At 65.3% G+C, this 22331-nt stretch overlaps 1 protein-coding gene across 4 annotated transcripts; it reads right to left on the bottom strand.

Annotated features, from left to right (window-relative positions):
* Positions 1-237: 237 nt before the first annotated feature.
* On the bottom strand, positions 238-21102 carry SIGLEC1 (sialic acid binding Ig like lectin 1). 4 transcript variants are annotated; one of them, XM_054825495.1, is made up of 23 exons: positions 20988-21102; positions 17915-18074; positions 16813-17169; positions 16440-16736; positions 15733-15996; positions 14788-15042; positions 13953-14252; positions 12733-12987; positions 11661-11963; positions 10702-10956; positions 9227-9526; positions 8407-8661; positions 7263-7403; positions 6814-7116; positions 6045-6299; positions 4532-4837; positions 4031-4282; positions 3355-3654; positions 2950-3204; positions 2228-2524; positions 1266-1365; positions 1086-1164; positions 238-752 (listed from the first exon to the last, which is right to left on the bottom strand). In XM_054825495.1, the coding sequence occupies exons 2-23, from the start codon at positions 18057-18059 to the stop codon at positions 735-737; spliced, it is 5292 nt and encodes a 1763-aa protein (XP_054681470.1). In that variant the 5' UTR covers positions 18060-18074; positions 20988-21102; the 3' UTR covers positions 238-734. The 4 variants fall into 4 exon arrangements, with proteins under 4 accessions (XP_054681470.1, XP_054681472.1, XP_054681473.1 ...); XM_054825497.1 differs by lacking the exon at positions 20988-21102 and adding an exon at positions 18608-18708; XM_054825498.1 differs by lacking the exon at positions 7263-7403.
* Between the last annotated feature and the right edge of the window lie 1229 nt (positions 21103-22331).

Genomic DNA, 22331 nt, shown 5'->3' with positions numbered 1-22331 from the left:
AATGGGGTGCTGTGACCGTGGGCTGTCTCCGAGCATCACGTCCCCGATCTCCCACCTGCCCCGCAGACCAAGCCATTGCCCCGCAGTCACCGCAGACGAGCTTTGGGGGCGAACACGGAGAAGGGAGCGGGGAAGCAGTCGCACCCCAACACGAGGTGTCCCCGGGTGAACCAGCCCTGCAGCTGCCTGGCTCCCTCCGGCTCTCACCCTTCCCAAAGCAGGGCAATACAACTCTCCCCAGCTCATCCCAACAGACACCGGGCTGCACGCTGCGCCGGGTTTTATTCCCAGAGGAATAGCACACAGGGAGACCCTGGCACGCGGGGGTCGCGGTGGGCAGCACCCTGGGGTGGTGGCTTTGGTAGGGGGACAGGACAGTGGTGATGGAGTGGCTGCCCCCAGGCTTGCACTGCCACCAGGAGATTTTTTTTTTTTTTTTCCTGGGGTTTTGCTGCTAAAGAGCTTGCCGGTGCCTGGCACACACGGCACACCACACGCGGTGGCAAGCACAGGCCGTGCCCGGCGTGAGAACAACATCCAGAGCAGGGAGGAGAGGGGCGGAGGGGTCTGGGAGGGGATGGAGACAGCACAGTTATCCCCAGGGTGGTGGCTGCCAGCTCGGCTCTGCCCCCCGGCGATGGGGAGGGATGGGGTGGGCTGCCTGGGTCCTGCCAGGCCGGGGCTGTGCGCTTCCAGCTGCTGCAGTTGCTCCTGGGCTTTAAAGAGCCACCGGCTTAAGAAGCTCCATCCACCTGGAAAAGGTTGGGGCTGGTTGGGGAAACCCTGCCCAGGGTGCCAGGGGAGCACCCAGAGCATCGCCCAGAGGGGTCCGCACCCGCCTGCGCTGTGAAGCCCCTCCGGGATGAGCCTGCAAGGGGCAATTCTGGTCCTGCCGAGGCTCCGCTGCTCCTCCTGCCCCGTCCCCGGCTCCGGCAATGACAGCCAAGGCACCCACGTCCCCCAGCCCCGTGCTGGGACAGCACGGAGATGCTCTCCAGCGCAATGCACCCCACGGACCCCCCCACGGGGTTCCCCGGGAGGTCAGGGTGGGGGTCCTTAAAGCTGGCCCCACCAAGGGCACCTACCTGCTCCTGCTCCTGCTCCTGCTTGGTCCTCAGCTCCAAGGTGTCCTCAGCACCGGACCAGCCCCAAAACTTCCTCATCCTGGAAGGGAGGAGAAGGAGCTGCCAGCCCCGCTCGTCACCACGGGCTGGCTCAGCCAGGGGTCCCTGTCCCCCCCTCCCCATCACGGCCAGGGACTTTACCTGGGCCGCAGCTTCACAGCCAGGAGGGCCAGGGCGGCCACGCAGACCACGGCCGTCAGCAGCCCGGCCACGATGGTGAAGGCCAGGAGGTGGGTGAGAGCTGCGGGCAGAGGGGAGCCAGGGCAGACCCCCACCAGCCCCAGGGCTGCCGGCTCGGCGAGACCAGCGGGGGTTCGGGGAGCCCTGCAAGGCGGGGGGGGGGGGCTCCCCCTGGCCCTTTTCCCCGTGGCTTCAGCCACAGCATGGCCCTGGGGTGAGGTCAGTGTATGTGGGACCCCCCAGGACTTGGGGTGAAGGGGACCCCGGGGAGGTGGCTGTGACAGCTGGCTGCAGGCAAGGGACACCGCTCAGCACCACTGCCAGGTCCCCAGGGCTGGGGACAGCCGGTTGGCGGGTCAAGGACACACCGCGGGGGGGGTCACAGGGTGGCACGGCACCATGCTGGGACCGTGCGGGGACACTCGCTGCTCCTGGCTGCCCCTGCCCACGTCACCGTCCCCTGCACCTGCATGCCACCCCGGGCTGGACGGTGTCCTGGCCCCCGCCAGCACGCGGGGACGGGCAGGGAGCGGGCAGGGCGGGGGGAGTCACCCCACGCAGCCACAAGCAGCATCACCCTGCTTTGTCTTTTGTCAAGCCCAAGCCAATTCCCCCTCAGTTTTTTTGATCAATCCGCAGCATTTGACTCAATTTGCTGCTTCCGTGGGCTTTTTTACCCCTTTCCTAACCCCGGCCTCCAGCCCCAGCCTGGGAGGCTGCAGGAGAAAAGCTCCTCGAAACCCAGTTCTCGCAGTAAAACCCTCCCTCTTTTCCTCCCCACCTAAAGGCTCGTGGCCAATTCAACCCGCTTCTGCCGGTCACCCCCACTGCTCTGCAATCATCTTCCCAGCACAATTCCCCACCGAGCCCCCAGCACCCCCTGCACAGCACCCCACACGGGCCGGGGGGGCAGCCCCACTCACTGCGCACATCGAAGTAGGCACCGGCCGTGGCGTTGCCCAGGGGGTTGTTGGCCACGCAGGTGTATTCCCCGGACTCCTCCGGCCCCACGGCCCCGAGCTCCACCCGGAGGGTGTTGTGGGAGGGGGAGGCGCGGACCCCCGGTGCTGTGGCCGGGGCCAGGCTGGAGGCCAGGAGCCGGCCGCGGTGGTACAGGGCGATGGTGGAAGCCGGGTGGCTGTCAGCCATGCACAACACAATGCCCACCCGCCCGTTGCGGTTCTCCAGGAAGGTGCTGACGGATACGTCCCGGGGGGGGTCTGCGTGGGGGAGATGGGGCTGGCAGCGGGCCACGGTGTGCACCCCCCCTCCCACGCTGGCCCGGACGCTTGCCAAGGGCTGCTTAGTGCATCCCTCCTCCCGTCTGGATCAGCTCCAACCGCCCAGCCCTTTGCTTCCCACCCCCAGCTGGAGAGTCCCCCCCGGGCTAGGAGCACATTGGCTTCCAGTCTGATTTTGGAGAGGTATCTGCAGCTAGGCAACCCCCCGACATCCTCTTCCTCTGGCCCGAAGGGAGAGGAGCAGGGCAGGGAGAGGAGGAAGAAGAGGAGACGGGCCCCCTTGCCGCAGCAGGAGCACACGGACGGGACGCCTGTGATGCTGGGCTGGATGCACCCCGTGTGTCAGGGACTCTGCCCCCCATCCTGCCCGGTGGCCGGTCCCCACAGGGCTGGGGAACACTCACAGAGCACGCTGAAGCTGAGCGGGGCCGAGGCGGCGCTGCCCCGCATCCCGCTCGCCCGGCAGTGGTAGAAGCCGGTGTCGGCGCTGGAGACGCGGGCGAGGACGAGGGAGCCGGCCGGTCCCTCCTGCAGCCACCGGCTGTTCTTGTACCAGGTGTAGTTGGCCTCTTCCCCCACCCAGGGGACGCCGGAGCAGGTCATGGTGGCTGCGGTGCCTTCGAGGACTTCTGGCGAGGGCTCAACCGTGACTGTGACCCCTGAGGAAGAGGAGGAGGAGGAGGGAAGCTGGGGAGTCAGGGGGTGCCCAGGGCTTGCACAGGACCATCCCCACAGCCCCCCAAAAGGCTCTCAAGTGCCACGCTCCCACAGGAGCATCCATCGGGACCCCAACACGGTGCCACCCTCACCTCCCACGTCCAGGCGCAAGGATGAGGACGCGGTGCCGCGGCTGTTGTTGGCCGAGCAGACGTAGAGCCCCATGTCCCGCGGCTCCAGCCCCTCCAGTCCCACCCGCAGGGAGTTGGGGGCCGCCTGGACGGCGAAGCGTGGGTCAGCCGAGCCCCGCGTGGAGGCCAGGGGCGCCCGGCCGGGCCCCCGGTGCAGGGCGATGTCAGCGGGTGGGAAGCTGTCCACGGTGCAGAGCAGCACGGCCTGCCGCCCCCCGTGGGGCTCCACCAGGGCGGTGAAGGACGGTTCCTGGGGTGCGTCTGCGAGGACAGGGACAGCGCGTGTGTGTCCCCCCCAGCCAGCCCCGCTGCAGGGGACCAGCCGGTGGGCTCCGGGGGTGGCAGCTTTGCTGCTGGCCGAGGCGGGGGGACGAAAGGGCTCGGGAGCACCTGGGGGACCACCCCCACCCCCCCCCAACCCCACCCCCGGTCCAGGGCCACGGGCTGTCGCGGGATGTCACCAGGTGGCGACATAGACCGTCCTCCCGACCGCGCCGCCGCGACAGCGACATCCGTCCGGGGCTGCCCCGGGCCCCTTTGCCGGCAGGACCCGGCGTGTCCGTGCCGTGTGTGTCCCCCCCCATCCCGTGTCGTTTCCCCCCCCCCCCCATGCAGCCCCCCCCCCCCCCCGACTCACAGAGCACCCGCAGGGCGGTGGGGGGGGCCCGGCGGCCCCGCTGCCCCCCCCCCGCCTGGCAGGAGTAGACCCCCGCGTCCGTGCGCCGGGCCCCGGGCAGGGGGAGGGCGGCGTGGGGCCGCTCCGCCAGCCACCGCCCGTTCTTGTACCAGGTGTAGCCCGAGCCCGGGCGGGCACCCGCGTCCCGGCAGGTCAGGGTCACGTCGGTCCCCTCGGGCACCTCGGCGGAGGGTCGCACCAGCACCCTGACGGCTGGGGGGAGCGGAGCGGAGCCGGTAAGGCACCGTCCCCCTTCCACGGGGTGGGTCCGTGGGGTGGGCGCCCACCCGAGCGGGCAGCAGCATCTCCCTGCCCTTGCTCCAGCCCCGCAGCGCCCGTGCCGCCCCGCTGCCCCACGGCGATTCTCACCGGGGCACCCTCTCGGTGCCCACACCAACCCACCCGGGGGGGCCCCAGCCAGGAGCCCCTCGTCCCCCCCACCCGCGGCAAAGCCGGACTCACCCTGCACACGGAGGGGCAGGGATGCGCGGGCGCTGCCGAGGGGGCTGCGTGCCCGGCACTCGTACTCGCCCTCGTCCTCCTCGGAGGCCTCCCGGAGCTCCAGCCTCAGCGCGTTGGGAGCGGGGGAGATGCGGCCGCTCTGCCCACGGTGGTCACCTCCCGGGGGGGGGCTGGAGGCCACCGGCTGCCCCCCCTTCAGCAGGGTGATCTCGGACAGGGGGTTGCTCTCCACAGCGCAGAAGAGGATGACTGCCGTCCCCTCGCCGCTCTCCGTGAAGGCCTTCATCTGCAGGTTCCTTGGGGGGTCTGCGGGAAGGAGACAAGACGGAGGGGGGAGAGGTGGGCTGTAGGATAAGCAGCGTCTGGGTGAGTTGGAGCATCCCCAGCCTGCGATGCTCAGGTCGGGCGGCTGCTCTCACGCTCTCGGCCGGGTGGTGAGCTGGGGCACTGATGCTCTGCTGCCTGCAATACAGCACTTGCTCGGGCAGCTGCCTGCAACACAGCACTTGCTCGGGCAACGCTGCCTCTTTCCTCAGCATCCACGGTCTCCTTGAATCAAGCTGACGCTCCAGACGGCGCAGCGTCAATCGCTGAGCTCATTTCTAACCTGCAGCTCGTTTAGGAGCCGGCTGTAGCAGCTCCAGCCACACCGGCCAGGCGTGGGAGCGTGGCACGGCACGCAGCCCGGCCCAGCTCGGTGCTCCGCTCGCACCCCGGCCTCAGTAAAAGCCACCCTTCGCACACGGGTGCATGGCAAACCTTAACAGCGAGGTTTGCGCACAGGCAGCACGACTGCGGGTGCAGCTCTGGCGTATAATGCCAAGGTACTTTTAGCAGCATCCGTCCGGCATTCCCCATCCAAAATCAGGAGGAGGGAGAGAAGCAACGGATTTGTTCCTGGGTCTGAGGCTCTGCAGAGGACCTTTCCAGGAAGGCTCCTCCACACTCCCCCCTCACAGCAGATTTATAAGTTAAAAAGCCGCCTTTTTCTAATAAAAAGGAAAAAAAAAAATCTCTTACATTCTGACTTGTAAGTACATTTTTTTGCACATCTTTTTTTTTAAACAAAGTCTGGGTTTCATTTTCCAAATCAGGAAAAAAATAAATAAATCCTGCAATGTTTCTTGAAAGCCAAAGATTTTTCTGTTTCAGTTTGGTACAAAGCACGGGGACAAACTTAGGGCGCTCGGAGAAGCTTCACTGACATCTCCTGCAGACGCCGTGGGGCTCTCTGGCCAGGTCTGCTTGCGGGGGTCGGACACAGGACTAGGGTAGAAAGCTCAGCTTGGTTAAGACCTGGGACAAAAGCCAATTTTTTTTTGACACCCCTAAACTGCAACAGGCCCCGCTAGCCCCCATCCCTCCAGAACATGCCCCCAGGAGGGTTCCCAGCCAAGGGGACCAGCTAGGTGACACCCGAGGGACCTCCCTGCAGCGCGGCTGGGTCCCTGCCCCGGGTGGGCGCCGGGGACCTCCCCCCGCGGCGTGAAGCCCCCTGCCCGCGGGAACTCACAGAGCACGTTGAGGGTGGTGGGGGCAGAGCTGCGGGTCCGCGCCGGGGTCTGCACCGTGCAGTGGTAGGAGGCGGCGTCGGCGGCAGCGACGCTGGGGAAGGCGAGGGACGGGGCCGAGCCGCTGCTGAACCAGACCTTGTTCTTGTACCAGGTGTAGCTCAGCGCTTCACCGCCGCCGGTCGCGACCGCACAGGTCAGGTTGACGGCGTCACCTTCCCGGACATCCGGGGAGGGGGAGATCCAGACCCTGGCAGCTGCGATGGAAGGGGAAGGAGGTGATGCCTGGGGAGAGCTGGTCTCATCCAGGCCTTTAGCTTGGGGCTTTTTGCCCGTCGTTCCAGACAAGAAGCGATGAAGATGCTGCAGCCTCCTCCCTGCCACCCCTCCCGCCGCTGCGGCAGCCGTAGGACAGCCCGGGGTGACGCCGGCTCCGCGAGCACAGCCAGGAGGGCATCCCGGATGGATACGGCAAAGCCAGCGCTTTGCACCAGCTCCAAGAGGAGCCGCAGTTCCTTCGCCGTGTGCGGGGGGATACATGCAGCTCCCCAGGAACACCTCCGGCACGGCCCTCCGTCCCCACAAACGCATCTTCCTCCACTTCCTCTCTATGTCTGCGCCGTCCGCCCCGTTCCAGCTTCTCTCCCCTCCCTTCCCCACGAGCATCCTCCAGCAGCGCTCGCCCTCACCTCGTCACCGTACCCCCCTGCCTCCCCCACTGCTCGCACAGCTCCGTCCCCATCCCCTGCCCGCACCCTGCCCGGCACTCACTGCCTGCCGTGAAGTTGGCCGCGGTGCTGGCGTTGCCGTAGGCGTTGCTGGCGGAGCACACGTACTCCCCCTCGTCCTCCAGCAGCACGGGGCGGACGCTGACCCGCAGCGTGTTGAAGGCCGAGGAGACGCTGAGCCGCGGCGGGGCGACGGGCTGGGGCAGCGCCGTGGAGGCCACCAGCGCCCCGTCCTTGAAGAGAGCCAGCTCTGCCCGCGGGCTGCTGTCCACCGTGCACTGCAGGACCCCCCGCTGCCCCTCGGGGGTCTCCAGGAAGGAGGTCAGCACCGGCGCCCGCGGAGGATCTGCCCAGGCCAGACGTTACACGGAGGGTGAGCAAACCCTGCCCCCAGAGCCCCCCCCCCCCCCCGGCCGGGCTGCTTGGCCCCAGCTCTGGCCCGGGAGGGGTCCCGTCCCCCCCAGGGCCCGGGGGGCATCCCCCTCCTCGGACCCCCGAGGCGTCTGCGGCGGCTCCTGGCAGCGCTCAGCCCGCACCGGGGCGGCAGCAGCACGCACGTGCAGCAAAGCCGAAGCCAGACTTCCTCTTTCCAGGATTTTGCCCTCCACCCCAGACAGATAGCATTTCTCCTCACTGAAGCAGTGAAAAATGTGGGTAATTTCAGGTCGATTGAAACATGTTTTAACAGAACCAAAATATTTGTTATTGCAATTTTTTCCCCTTTCTACGTGACCCAGCAGGCAGGTGAGAGCTGGGGCGGCCGCACCGCTGCTCATCGGAAAGTTCTGCTTGGCAGGGGACGGGACCGACCAGGCTGGGTTTTATTCAGACCAGGGGTTTATCGAGGAGATACACCCCCATAAACTTTCCACTTTTAACGCTTTGGCATTTTCTAAGGGCGGAGGATGTTTTGTTACAGGAGGGCAGAGCTCTCGTTCAGTCCCGGGCGTGGGACACACAGCCTTTGGGGACGGTGCCAGCAGCGAGGGCCGGGCAGGGCGCCCGCAACGTGCCAGCCATAGCCCTGCCTGGCCTCGCTCAGCATCCCACCCCAGCACCATCCCACCCCAGCACCATCCCACCCCAGCACCATCCCACCCCAGCACCATCCCACCCCAGCACCATCCCACTCCAGCACCATCCCACCCCAGCACCATCCCACCCCAGCACCATCCCACCCCAGCACCATTTCATTCCCAGCACCATCCCACCCCAGCACCATCCCACCCCAGCACCATCCCACCCCAGCACCATCCCACTCCAGCACCATCCCACCCCAGCACCATCCCACCCCAGCACCATCCCACCCCAGCACCATCCCACCCCAGCACCATCCCACCCCAGCACCATCCCACTCCAGCACCATCCCACCCCAGCACCATCCCACCCCAGCACCATCCCACTCCAGCACCATCCCAGCCCAGCACCATCCCACCCCAGCACCATCCCACTCCAGCACCATCCCACCCCAGCACCATCCCACCCCCAGCATCATTTCATTCCCAGCACCATCCCACCCCAGCACCACCCCAAAACTGGCACTGTCCCAAACCCAGCACCATCCCACCCCAGCACCATCCCACCCCCAGCACCCCGCTCCCCCCCCCACCTCGATCCCCAGCAGGGTCCCACTCACAGGAGACGTGCAGGGCGACGGCCGGGGAGACGCTGGTCTGTGAGGGGCTGCGGGCTCGGCAGTGGTAGGAGCCGGCGGCGGCACTGATGATGTGGGGCAGCGCGAGGAGGTTGTCGGGGCCCTCCTGGAGCCGTTCGCTGTTCTTGTACCAGGCGTAGACGGTGTCATCCTGCGGCTCTCCCACCGCTTGGCACGTCAGGGAGACGTCGTCTCCTTCCCGCACCTCCGTGGACGGCGAGACGAGGACTCGGGCAGCTGGAGCACGGACAGACGATGCCTCCAGCTCAGAGCGCGCCACAGCAGCCCCGACCCAGCACGGGACGGAAACAACCCTCATCACTTCCAGAGCGTGCATCACCGCGCTGCGCGTTTAGTCTGACCAGGGAGGCCGTGGACCCTCGCGGCCCTGGGGCTGGCACTAGACATTAATCTTAAAGAAAACATGCTGCTCCCTGTCCCCGTTAGCTGACACCCCCCAAATCCATCACTTGAGGTGCCCAGGGCTGAGGTGTTTGAATATGGGGGGGGGTGAGGTGGAGCCTGGGTGGGATCTGGCGCAGACACCGGCTCCCGTGTGGACACCTCCATGGAGACACATTTGGATCTATCGGTCCGAGGGCTGGAGCACAACCCAAAAAATGAATTTCAGGTCAAGATTCCTGCTAACCCCCTGGGTAACTGGGCACGCGGGCAGGAGCCACGCAGGAAAGGTCACGTTTCGTGCCAGCTCCCGCCTGGCCCCCACCCAACGCCCACCCCGTCAGCGTGGCCTGAGCACGCCGCCGCACGGCACGGGCACAAACCGGCCGGCGGTACTCACTCTGCACGCGGAAGTACAGGCGGCGGGACGCGGTGCCGTGCGTGTTGGTGGCGGTGCAGCGGTAGCTGCCTTCGTCTGCCGGCGTCACCTCCCGGATCTCCACCCTGAGGGCGTTGGGGGCGGCCGAGACGCCCACCCGCGGGCTGGGGCTGCCCCCCGCATCGTCGGCAGCCACCAGCTCCTCGCCCCGGTGCAGGGCCAGCCGGGCGGGAGGGTTGCTCGCCACCGAGCACTGGAAGATGGCCAGGCTGCCTCTCTCCGTCTCCAGGAACGCCGTCAGCTGGGGGTCCCGCGGGGGGTCTGTGCGGGGCAGAGAACGGGGGCTGAGCAGCTCTGGGTGCCCCGGGAAGGGAAGGGAAGGGAGAAGGGAGAAGGGAGAAGGGAGAAGGGAGAAGGGAGAAGGGAGAAGGGAGAAGGGAGAAGGGAGAAGGGAGAAGGGAGAAGGGAAGGGAAGGGAAGGGAAGGGAAGGGAAGGGAGAAGGGAAGGGAAGGGAAGGGAAGGGAAGGGAAGGGAAGGGAAGGGAAGGGAAGGGAAGGGAAGGGAAGGGAAGGGAAGGGAAGGGAAGGGAAGGGAAGGGAAGGGAGAAGGGAAGGGAGAAGGGAAGGGAAGGGAAGGGAAGGGAAGGGAAGGGAAGGGAAGGGAAGGGAAGGGAAGGGAAGGGAAGGGAAGGGAAGGGAGAAGGGAAGGGAAGGGAGAAGGGAAGGGAAGGGAAGGGAAGGGAAGGGAAGGGAAGGGAAGGGAAGGGAAGGGAAGGGAAGGGAGAAGGGAAGGGAGAAGGGAAGGGAAGGGAAGGGAAGGGAAGGGAAGGGAAGGGAAGGGAGAAGGGAAGGGAGAAGGGAAGGGAAGGGAAGGGAAGGGAAGGGAAGGGAAGGGAAGGGAAGGGAAGGGAAGGGAAGGGAAGGGAAGGGAGAAGGGAAGGGAAGGGAAGGAAGGGAAGGGAAGGGAAGGGAAGGGAAGGGAAGGGAAGGGAAGGGAAGGGAAGGGAAGGGAAGGGAAGGGAAGGGAAGGGAAGGGAAGGGAAGGGAAGGGAAGGGAAGGGAAGGGAAGGGAAGGGAAGGGAAGGGAAGGGAAGGGGGTGTCTGTGAGCCAGGGCCCTGCCAGCCCCAGGGGGGACCACAGCAGCCACCCTCATGGGCTTTTTCGAGGTGTGCTACACCACACAGCAGCCCTCACACGTATGCAAGCTTTACACCTGCAGATCACACACACGCACGCCCATGCGCGTGTTAAGTGCGTGTTCACTCGAGGAAAACAAAGACGCTGCAGACGGTGACATGGAAGGACAGACGCCCACGGAGGAAGCACCGGGACATATAAATGTGCTTAAAGATCCGCACGTGCACCCACCTCAGCTCTGCCCAGAGCCCGGGCACAGCCACACGAGTGTGAGCAGAGCTGGGGACGCTTGCTTGGACTCCAGCTACAACCCCCGATAAGACAATAAACTGCGCGTCGCCCAGCAGCCCGTACGTACACAGCACATCCAGGGAGACGGCGGGGGAGCTCCGGCTGCTGCCGTCGGCGGTGGCTCTGCAGCGGTAGAGACCCGCGTCCGTGCTGGCCACTTGCCGAAACACCAGGGAGGCGGCCGAGCCCTCGGCGAGCTGCTGCCCGTTTCGGTACCAGGTGAAGTTGGGCAGAGCCGGGGAGTCGCTGCTCAGGTGGCAGGTCAGGTTGGCGGCGTCACCTTCCAGCACGTGGGAGGACGGAGCCACTGCGATGCTGGCAGCTGCAGGCAGGGGCACAGGCAGGAGGCAAACAGGCTCCGGCATGAACTCAGCCAGGACGGCCAGCGTTAGGGGGAACAACCCCTCCCGAGGCCAGCCAGCTGGCAAGTGACTTTGCGGCTATTTCAGGAGAAGGCAAACGCTGGCTAATCCTGCAACGCTGTGACGGGGACAGCACCCTGCGGGAGCCCGGCAATGGGGTACCGGCCAGCCAGGGCCCCCCCCAGCCCAGGGCTGCTGTGTCGGCAGGAGGGGGCCCGTGGGAACCCCCTCAGCAGGATTTTGCTCGCCGTCCCCGGTCCTGCACGGGCAGGGGTCAGCAGTGAATCCCCACCAGGAGCTGGAGCCCTCGCTATGGCCATGGGGAACCCTCCAAACCCACCCTGGAGGGACTGGTGGGGCCGGCACCCCTGCCCCCCTACCCCCCCATAGCAGCCCCCACTTTAACCCCGCTCATGCCCCAGCCCAGCACCAGACGACTTGTGCATGGCAGCTCTGTCGAGACAGACGCCGTCCGACACCCCAGATTTCACGGCCATTGGCCTATTTCTGCTCGTTCCATCCTTCTGCCACCAGCACCCTTGATCTCCTGAGCTTGTCTCCTTCCCCGGCATTCCCTTCCCACCCTCCGCTCTCCCCGGATTTTCCCAGACGCTCCAGGGATGCATGGCATCTACCCTTCCCACCGCCCCCTCGCCACACTCACTCTCAGCCCTGAAGTCCACGGTCGCGCTGGCGCTGCCCTGCGTGTTGTCAGCGCGGCACACGTAGGTGCCCTCGTCCTCCAGCACCACCTCCCGCACCTCCACCTTCAGGCTGTTGTACGACAAGGTGGCGCGGAGCCTGGGGCTGGGGGCTGGGGGGCAGCCCCACGTGCAGGCTATTACTTCTTCTCCTCTCCACAGGGTCAGGTTGGCCTCTGGGTCACTCTCAACGGTGCACTGGATGATGCCCAGGTGCCCGCCCTGGGTCTCCAGGAAGGAGCTCATCACCGGTTGCCTCGGTGGGACTGCAGGGTTAAAACACCTCTGCTGAGAGTGTTATGGATTCCTGAGGTTGGGAGAACCCCAAGAACCCCAGGGCTTGCTGCTTTCCAGCGCTACCTGAGCAGTTCTTGGGCATCCCACCCTCCCTCCAGCCGCCAGACCGCAGGGTCCCACATCTGCCGGCTCTCCGCAAGGGACTGCATGCCCCTGGCACCTCTGATGGCACCTCTGTGGTCACCTAGCCTGAGCTCAGGGTCTGGGTGCAGGCGCCCAGCCCTCCCCTGGGGCAGAGCTGCAGAGACCCCAGTGGTCTGGGCATCGTTGTGATGCACGTTTCCCACCGTGACTACAGAAAAATGCCAGTTTTGTCAGGACTGAAGCTTCCTAATGGTATTTTTTCCTGGTCTGGTATCAAAGAAGATTTTTATTTTACAGCACGGGAAAAATTTGTAAGGCAAAATCCAGCCGAATGTATTTTTCACAAGGATCACTTATTGTTCTGAGAAATTGAATTTAATTTCACGGGACATTTTAAAACTCTTTGGTTCTTGGGAATTTTGGGATTCTCTGAATTTCTCCTCCCCCAAATTCACAGATTTACCTGCAAGAGGGCATTTGCCACCCTCTCCACATTTCTGCCCAAGACCTCCTTGGCCGTGCTCGGCGGCGATGGGGGAAACCTCGGGGTGGGAGCAGAGAGGGGCTTCCCAGCAGGACCACCCAGCCCAGAGCCTGGCCCCCCCTCCTCGCTGGCCCGGGCGTTAGCGGGGTGAGACCCCCGGCAGCACTTACAGAGCACGCGGAGCGGGACGGCCGCCGAGGTGTCGCTGCCGTTGCTGCTCTGGACCCTGCACTGGAAAGCGCCTGCATCCTCGCCGCGGACGGAGGGGAAGCGCAGGGTGGGCACCGAGCTCTCCCGCAGCCGCTTGCTGTTCCTGTACCAGGTGTAGAGGGTCTCCTCCGCCGCCCCCTGAGCCCCCAGGCAGGTCAGGGTGACGGCCGCCCCTTCCCACACCTCCGCCGAGGGCTGGATCAGGAGCTCTGTAGCTGTAGGAGCGATGGGAGAGGGATGTCAAGGAGGGAGGGGAAACCTCTGCCGCAAACCTTCGCTCTTCCCCCGGCCCCGGCCAGCCGAAGCCCCGCGCTCGGCTTCCCTCTGAGGCAGGATCTGAGCAGCCCCCCTGCCTCGCAGGAGCCCGTGGCCTCGGTGGCTGCGTCTTTGGTGGGTGACGATCCCTGGGGACGCCGGACATCAGCTGGGATGTCACCACCCGAGCCGTTCACCCCAGACCTCTGCCACCGGCAGGGACAAACGGGACCTTTCCTGAGCCTTCACCGGCTCCGTCCGAGCGCCCGTGATCGGCCGGGTGAATCGCTCCCGGGACAGGGTCTCCTCTGCCCGCGGTGGGGGACGTGAGCCGGAGGCACCCTGAAACGGACCCCAACCAACCAGCGTGGCACCCAGGCTCGGGTTTGTTTTGTCTGGAATTGAACCCTGAGGTCCGTTTTGGTTTCTTTGGACATCCTAAGGGAGGTTCCCCTGGGACATGGGTTGGGGGTCCTTCCCCTCCTCCTTTGCCATGGTGGCTGCCTCTGTCACCCCAAACCATCAGGGCTGGGGACCCGCTGGGTGCAGGGGGTCAGGGGACGGTGCAGGAGGAGCCGGTCCCCGCCGTGTGACACCATGGGCTGCTGGGGGCTTGCAGGGACGGGGAAGAAACAGTTTGGACAAATTTTGCTATGGATTTTGCATCATTTTGAAAAACAAAACTCAGGAGCTGCCACCAGCTTGGACCCCCCAGGGTGGGGCAGGGCTGCAGGGAGGCCACCAGCACCGCACGGTCCCCAAGGCACCGATGTCACTGGTGTCACGCCAGTGCCTCCAGCTCTCGGGGCACGTGGCCCCCCCCAGCCCCACAGAAACAGCCCCAACATCCCCAGGGGTCCATCGGCGCCCGAGACCCGGGGCCAGGAGCCGGGCAGCCCCTCGCACCGGGAGCGGCAGGACTCACCGCGGGCGACGAAGAGCTTGGCGGCGCTGGCGTTGCCGTAGGCGTTGCTGGCGGTGCAGCGATACTCCCCGCTGTCCTGCGGCCCCGCGCCGCGGATCTCCAGCCGCAGGGCGTTGCGGGAGGTGGTGACGCTGAACCGTTGGCGCGGGGCCGCCTGCAACCCGCTGGCCGCCAGCAAGGTGCCGTCGCGGTAAAGGGCCATGGCGGCCGGGGGGTGGCTGTCCACGGCGCAGCGGATGATGGCCAGCCTGCCGCCCTGTGTCTCCTGGAAGAGCGTGACGGTGGGGGTCCGGGGGGGGTCTGCGGGAGGGGAGAGGATGCTGCAGCTTGGGAGGTGCCAGCGGCGCGGCCACCACCTGCACGCGGGGCACGTCCCCCCCGACCCGCAGAGCTGCTCCTCCGAGCTGCTTTCCCCCTTACGTAAGCGGGTTGTATTTACTGACAGAAATGTCAAAGCCAAAGCCAGGGCTATTTTATTTTTCCCCTGACTTGCAAAAGCTCCTGAGCTGTTATTATCATAGCTGGCGTCTCGGTTAGTAACTCCCAGCAGTTTATGGCGTGTTACAGATTAGCGGAGCAGTGGGAGATGCTGCAATGAACGGACTGGTGCAAATACCGCTTACCGGTACCGTCAAATGCGGCTCATGACCAGAAATTGTTGCATTTACAGCAACTTCTGCCCGGGAGGACTGAAACCCCCCTTTCAGCTGGACCCAAGGCGTTCGGGGCAGAGACTTTGTTTTGACCCGGTGGGTTTGCGCAGCCCCTGGCACAAAGGGACCCTCGTCTGGTGGGGACCCCCCGCCTGTCTCCTGGCAGAGCCGCGGGCACTCACATGTCACGCTGAGGCTGACGGCCGGGGAGGTGTCACTGCCCCGCTCGTTCATCACCTTGCAGGAGTAATAGCCGGCGTCGCTGGCGGCCACGTGGTGGAAGAGCAGGACGTGGGCCGTGCCGTCCTTGAGCCAGACGCTGTTCTTGTACCAGGTGTAGTTGAGGTCCTGACCCTCCCTGCCAGGGACGTCACAGGACAAGCTGGTGGCCGTCCCCTCCCGCACCTCGGCCGCGGGGCTCACGGAGATCTCGGCAGCTGACGGAGACGGGAGCGTGGTCAGGATGAGCCGGGAGGCAGGAGAGCAGCCCCCGGCCCAGAGCCCCCCGCCCCTGCGCTGCAGGACAGAGCCCCTCTGCCCCCCAGGGATGACAATGGAGGCGGGAGGCGTCTGGGTTTGTTCCCTGCCACCAGCGCCTTGCCAGCTGGCGTTCAAGTCCTGGCTTTAATGCAAAGCGCCGGGGAGAAAACTCGTGGCGGGTGCAGCAGCATCCTTCGCCTCTCGCGGTCTGCATGGGGGGGCTCTGGGGGGAGCAGCGCGGCCCCTCCTGCTCCGGGAGGGGGTGATGCTCCCCCCATGAGACCCTGACACGGGCAGGCTCCTGGGGTGATGTGGTGGTCTGGGGCTTGTCTCTGCTGCAGGATCTGATGGAGGACCCTGGCTCCCTCTCCCCGCAGACCACCCTGGCCCCGAAGCCCCGTGAGCTCCGACAACGTCCTGCCCAGCAGCCACCGGCTCCGCTCCCCAGCTGGGCTGGAAATCCCTCCCCGCCCTGTCTTTGGGGCTCGCCACAGCCTGCACCACGAAGGATGAAGGATGCAGGCATGGCACGATGGAGGCATCACGGTCCTCCACCACGGACTCCCCAGCTCCTGAAGCTCCAGCTGGTACCGGCCACCCCGGTGCCAGCCCCTGCCCACCCCAGTCCGGACACCCCTGGCACTTACAGAAGATGTAGAGCGTCACGGCAGGTGCCACGCCAGTTCCGAGGGTGTTCTCGGCTTCGCAGCGGTACTGCCCGTAGTCCTCACGGCGAATGCCCCGGAGGGTCAGGATCTGCTCGCTGCCCACGGCCACCCCGTCCTTGTACCAGCGGTACGCCGAGATGGGGGGGTAGCTGCTGCTCACCTCGCAGGTGAGGGAGACCGTGTCGCCCACGCGGATGTTCTGCGCGGGGGGGCTGATCGACACCTGGGTGTCCTTAGGGACGTCTGCGGGAGGACAGGCAGACACGGCGGGCAGCGGTGAGGCTGGGCAGGACCTGCGGGACACCACCGTAGCCTGTCCTGCTGCTTATACGTGAGGCTCTGGTGTGGGAAAAGGGGAGCTGGAAAGGGGGAGCTGGAAAGGGGGGCAAAGCTGCCAGACTGGCAGCAGAGAGGGGTGGGTGCCAGGACGTGCCACGGAGCAGGAGCTGGCACTTCAGCAGCGTTTATGGGACCGATGCTGGCTCTGGCCACGGAGAGCCCTGGGGGAACAGGAGAGGGAGGGGGAAGCGGGAGGAAACTGTGCTCTGCCTTTCTGCAAGGAGCCCCGGGAAGGGGAGAGGCACGGTGGGTGGCAGGAGGGGGACCTGGGTGGTGTGGCCGTGCCAGCGGTGCCTCTGTCCCCCTGCCCCGCTCAGCCAGCCCCCATGCAGAGCTGCCCCACGTACGTCTCACCCGTAGGACGACCTCCCCGGCCTCCTTCCTGGAGCCGTAAGAAACTTGGCAGAGCAGCTTTTTGGAGTGGTCCTTCCAGGAGAAGGAGGTGGTGAGGGTCATGTGGTGATTGACCCCGCTCGTGTCCAGCTGGACCCATTCGGACACTGTCGAGACCTGGGGGTCGTAGCCCCCCCAGCGCAGGGCGACGTCGCCCGGCGGGCAGATGTAGGGTGTGGAGCACTCCAAGGTGGACGTTTGCCCCTCGGTTTGCTCCTCGCTGGTGGAAATGCTCGGGCGCTCGAGGTCATCTGGGGACGGAGAGCAGAGATGGGATGCTCGCGTGGGGCGGGCAGGCAAGGGGCTGGGTCTCATCACCGTACCCACCCGAAACTCTCAGCATCACGTCCCGCGCCGCCGACCACCGGTCGCCATTGATGATCTCAAAGCGGAACCTGTATGGCCCGCTGTCCTCCGGCGTCAGCCCCCGCAGCAGCAGGGTGCAGTTACGAGCGGCGGGGTCCCCCAGGAGCTGAGTGCGGCCCCTGAAGCGAGCATCCACCTCCTGGGCTGTCGTGTGGTACACCAGCGTCTTCGTGTTCTCGTAGTCCTTGTACCAGATGGCTATGATGCCGTCGCCGGCCGTCACGTCGGCGGGGTAGCTCAGGGTGCAGGGAACCACCACGCAGGAGCCCCTGACGCCCTGCAGGGACTCGGGGTAGGTGACCCCCCACGAGCCGAGGGCTGTGTCGGAGGGGAGGCAGCGGGAAGGGGGGGGTCAGGGGGTGAGCCGTGCCGGGGGCCGCCACGGTCTGCAGCCCCCTGCTCCCCTCCGGGCACCCGCCGGGGCCGCATCACGTCTCCTGAGCTGCCTGAACAGGCAGGGGGCTGTGGCAGGCAGGGGGGGGCTCAGGGGGGAGAGGAGAACGGGGGTGTGAGATAAAACCCCCCAGGAGAAAATTTCCGGGTGGAGAAGGGGAAAAGCTGGATCTGTGGGTGGTGCTTTTGGGCAGCACAAGGCACCAGCTGGATTTGAAAAGCAAAGGCCTAAATTACTAGTGAAAAGGGAAAAATTGCCCTCCTGGTCCTCCAAAACCTTATTACCGCGTCCCCCCCAGCTCCTTGTCCTTTCTCCCACGGCCTGGCTGTCCCCCCGCCACCCCATGCCCCCCCCCGCTCCCAGAGCCCAGCCCCATCGCTGCCCGTCAGGAGCTCTGCCCCGGCGGAGCACGGCACGACGCGGCACGTGCCGGCAAATCTCCCCAGAGCGCCCGCTGTGCCACGGCCCGCGGGAGAGCCAGGACCACCCTGGGGGTCCCCAGAGCCTGTCCTCCTGTCCCTCGGGCACCGCGCAGGGCTGCGGGCAGGACCAGGGCACCGGCGCTCCCGCTCTGGCCCCTCCTGGTGCAAATCCAGCCAGCCAGCCCCTGCAGGGGACCAGACCGTGCCGGCGGCGCTGGCGGCAGCGGGTCTCTCGGTGGCACCGTACCTGGCGGGACAAGGCTGGCCAGGAGGATGAGGCACCGGGGCAGGGGCATGGCAGCACCCCGGGCACGGCCGGGCGTCCCTGGGGGCAGAGGCAGGGCGGGCTCACGCCGCGAGGGTCGGAGGTGGCCGGTCTTCGGCGTCGGCATTCGGCGGAGGGGACCCTGACAAGAAGAAGAGGTTACCAAAGGCCTCGACACACATCGTACATCAGCACAGTCCAGCTTTTCCCACCGCGTGCCCCCACGCCGCGCTGCCAGAGCCCACTCCGGTGCCGGCCAAAGGCAATTCCTTCCGCACCGAAGGGGAAAACCTGGATCCCGGCTCGTTCGCATCGGTTACCCACTGACAAAACACATTATTGCTCCATGCGGGACGAATCCTGCTTAGAGCGACACTGGATGCACGGCGCTGCCGGCACGGTGTCCAACGGGCCGGGGTGGGGAGGGATGGCGGGGGGTGAGGGGGAGCCCTGGCCTTGCTGAACTCTCATGGGAGTTTAAGGAGCTAGTCGGGGTTTTGCAGTGAGGTGACAAGGGTTACGGAGCTTATTCATGCGCTCGCTGCATCCGTGCAAATGAAGAATAATATAATACACGGAAAGCGTGCGCACGGCACGGGATGGGGTCATGCAAACGTCCGTTATGGGAGTCTGGGTTGAAAATTAAAATGAGGGCAAAGGAAAGCGAGCGGATACCTGACATTAAGAGGGGAGATCCTTTTAAAGAAGCACTCTCGGGGAAATCCCCGTGAAGGCAGCAATCCCAGCCACCTCGCTCAGCCGAGCTCCGGAGGCTCTGAGGGTCTGCAGGGGGCACAGACGTGGGCGCGGAGGACAGAGGGACGTGGTCGGGCTGGTGTTAAAGCTGTCCCGATATCCCCGCTCCGCTGGGCGCACGGCATCCCGGCTGCCCCGACGCCGGAGACACAAAGGGGTCGGTGCGGGTGCCGGTGCGGGTGCCGGCGGGGTTGGGGCTGCTCCCGGCCGCGAGGGCTGCGGATCAGGTCCCGGGAGCGGGGCCGAAGGACGCAGGGCTTTAGACTCCGCAGGTTTGATTCCGATAACGCCAGCTGCGGTGAGACGGAGCGCGGCCGCGGCCCCGAGCCTGGCACAGCCGGTGCCCGCTCCGGGGTCTGCCTCGGCTTTTCGGTGGTGTGCGTTCAGGTGGGATGGTTTTAATGAGGCATTTATCAATTTTTAATGGGTTTAATGGCTCTCTGCGGCTCTAGACCTAAGAAAACTGATGAAATTATTTCTAAATTTAAAAAAATGATTTCATGATAAACCAGATTTTTTTTCTGATTTTTTTTTCATTATCATGAAAACGAGTTAATGGATTGATTTCAATTTAGATCTTTATCAAACAACTTAGCAACGTTTCCATATTGAACGAGGCAGCTCTTTACTCCCTGAGCCAACCTTTTTCCTCCTCCAAAGATTTGCTCCTTTGCTAACACCTTTTTTTTTCCACCATATGTTTTGAATTTCCTCGCTGCTAATTTGCTTTAGGGAGGTATTTTAGACTCCACAACACTCGTGAGAGGTTTTAGTTTTGCCCAGGATTTTTTTCTGGCCGACCCGAAGCACCAAAAGCAAATGAAACGGTCCCTGGGTGCCTGTGCACACGGGGGGGTCCCACCGCCCCGGCTCCCCCCCCAGCATCACGGGCTGCCCGGGGGAACCAGGCTGCGCGCGGGGGCCAGAAATAGCTGTGGGATCGGTGGGGGCCGCTGGGCTCGGGGCGAAGGAGGAAGGAAGCGCCGGCTCAGCACCGGGGTCCACTCCCCAGCTCCCCGCTCGCTCCGACACCGAGTTTCGTTTCTTCTGCTGCTCTTCTCCGGGTTTCGGTTTCTGGGCGGCGCAGCCTGGAGGGGACCCTCGGCGCAGTACGGGCACCCCAGCTCCCCCCGCGGTGGGCTCCTGCTGCTTCTTAGCTCAACAAAACCTTTCGCAAACTTTTTTTTGGCCAAAACCGTTTGTAACGGCCTGTGTGTGCGCGTGCGCACGCACATGTGCACAGAGCAGCGGCGGGCTGGACCAGGCACGTTGCACACGCCAGAGCCGAGCGTGGTCTGCGTTATCACCTAATACCGACCGGGCAAGGCTATTTAAATGCCATGCACTGGAAAACGGGGGGGGAAGGCTGTTAGCTAGGGGATACCCAGTGTCCTCTGCACCCGCAGTCACGCTCAGCCTGAGCTGCCACCGGCCCGTCTGCGGGACGGCCAGCAAAATCCCCGCCAGGACTCCTGTGCGTGCGGGAAGTGCAAGGGAGATCTCTAACTCCTTCAGGCTTTAGTGAAAATCACCCTCTGGCACAGAAACGCAGCAAGGGGGGGGCTGAGCATGAAGAGAGGAAATTTCTGGTGTTGGTCCCTTCAGTCTCCACCGTGTCCCAACGCAGAGATGGGGACTGCGGGGCGGTCGGGCAGCGTCCCCCCCGGGACGAGGGGTGGAGGTGAACTCCCCGTGTCTGTCCCCCAGGGCTCCCACCCACCGCACGGCTCCTCGGGGCTGGGGTGCCCACCTCCCCGCTGCCTGTCCTGTCCCTCTGCCTGCAAGACCCAGCGAGGGCAGCGCGGACAGCAGGGAGGGAAGGGGGGTGCCCTGTACCCCAGTCCTGCTCCACCGCTGCCTGTTCTGTACCCACCCTGGCACTGATCCTGCCTGGTCCCAGAGGCAGGGAGAGCACCCTCTGCACGGGCCGGGACCCCCACCACCCTCTCGCTGCCGCCGTCTTGGCTTTGCCAAGCTCTGTCGCCCAGGGATGAGGGGCGCAGGTCGGGTGCATCCCTGGCTACAAACCCAGCCCCGAGCCTGGACCCGGGTCCTGGAGGTATCTGGGCAACTTCCCTGGCCCCAGCAGAAGACAGACCGGGCTCAGCCCCGCAGAGATGCTCCCACCGCCGGCTACCCTCACCTCCGCAGCCACCCGCGCCGCGGCGAGGTGCCCAGGAGCAGCCCGTGCCACCCTGCCAGCCCCGCAGAGCATCACGTGGGCGCCTCGTCCCAGCCCAGCGGGGGGAACCCCAGGGTGTCCCCGTCCCAGCACCTCCCCGGGGAGCAGCGGCATTACCTGGGGGTGCCTTTGCCTGGGGGGGTCCTGAGCTGCGGTGTTCGCAGACGGCGCCTGCCCCTCGCCGCTCAGGCAGAGCTATTTATCTGGTGCAGGGGGCCAGGAGCCCAAAACCGCATCACTTCCCCGTTTGGGAGTTTGTCCCTGCCGCTGCTTTTGGGAAGTGGCTGACATCGTCAGCTATTTCTTGCCTTTTACTGATTTGGGGCTTTTTTGGGGCAAGGACCGTGGTGTCCCCACAGGAGGTTTTTTGCAGCATCCCAGCACCCCGGGTCATTGGGAACCTGCATTTTGTTTGCACCTCTGCAGCCCAACCAGCACCGCTCTCCTGGCACCCCCAGAGCCTCTCGGGGCATCCCCGGCCCTGCGCTGTGCCAGAGCCAGAGCAGGGCGATACCCCACCCCGGGGCCACCCACCCACCCGCCCAGCACCCCCAGAGACTCTCTGGGTTTAGGGACTCGGGCTGCTGAGCGGGGAGAGCCCACGGCGATGCCGCTGCAGCCAGTGTGCCATCTGCCCAAGTCCTCCCTGGGGCAACCGCTCACGCGGAGACATTATTTTTGCCGTTAATTTGTGGGTTTTCACTGCAGCACGCCCAAAGCGTGGAGAGGATTCTGCCAGCCCGCCCCAAGCAGGGTCCCAGCTCAGCGCTGAGGCCGTGCCAAGACGGGGCGATGCAGAGGCTGCTGGGGACGCCTGGCCGAGCCCAGGGGGTTTGCACCGAGGCTGGGGTACCATCCGCTTGGGTTTTGGGCAGGAGGCTCTGGGGGAACCTGCCCGAGGAACAACCAGGAGCAAACCGTCCCGGCCGGGTGCTGCACCGTGAGGTTCAAGCAGGGGCCGAGCCGATCTTTGGCTGGTTTGGGGACAGGGTCCAGATCCAGCTTCTGCCGCGGGTGCCTGCATCTAAAGTAAAGGGACGCGGCGCTTGGCACGACCCGTCTGTGCACCGGGTAGAGCTGGCACTCGAATCTGATGGCTCGGGGTCAACGCTCGACCTTGTGTAAGTGGACCGGGAGTGTGGGAAAGTGCCATCCCCCCCCCAGGCGCTCCATGCCCGTGCCAGGCGTGACTCAGCTGGGTCGGGTGCTGAGCCAGCAGGGACGGAGCAGCAGATGCCCGCAGCCCCGGAGAGCCCCTCGGGCTGTGCCGCCCGCCGCCAAGCAGCGCCAATGGAAAACTGGTCCCAGACCCCGCCGGGGAGCAGGGGGCCGGGCTGCCGGTGCGGGGACACCGTGCCAAGCCTGCGGTGGGGGCACCGCATGCTACCGGCTGGGTTCGGGAGGGAGCTGAGCTGCGTGTCCTGACACAGCACCGGGACAAGAAACCCTGACTGAGGCAAA

This window comes from Grus americana, chromosome 4 (assembly GCF_028858705.1).
Source record: "Grus americana isolate bGruAme1 chromosome 4, bGruAme1.mat, whole genome shotgun sequence".
NCBI classification, from domain to species: domain Eukaryota; kingdom Metazoa; phylum Chordata; class Aves; order Gruiformes; family Gruidae; genus Grus; species Grus americana.
Note: the sequence above shows the minus strand (reverse complement) of the source record. Positions and strands in the feature narration are given on the sequence as shown.

What these genes read in the sequence shown, in the direction of transcription:
- SIGLEC1 (XM_054825495.1), bottom strand. Translation starts at nt 18,059, where the DNA reads ATGCCGACGCCGAAGACCGGCCACCTCCGACCCTCGCGGCGTGAGCCC. An exon ending in CGTGACGCTCTACATCTTCT is followed by an intron (nt 15,043 to 15,732) that starts GTAAGTGCCAGG and finishes CGTCTCCGTCAG; the next exon opens with CTGCCGAGATCTCCGTGAGC. An exon ending in TGCCTACTTCGATGTGCGCA is followed by an intron (nt 1,366 to 2,227) that starts GTGAGTGGGGCT and finishes CTCTGCCCGCAG; the next exon opens with CTCTCACCCACCTCCTGGCC.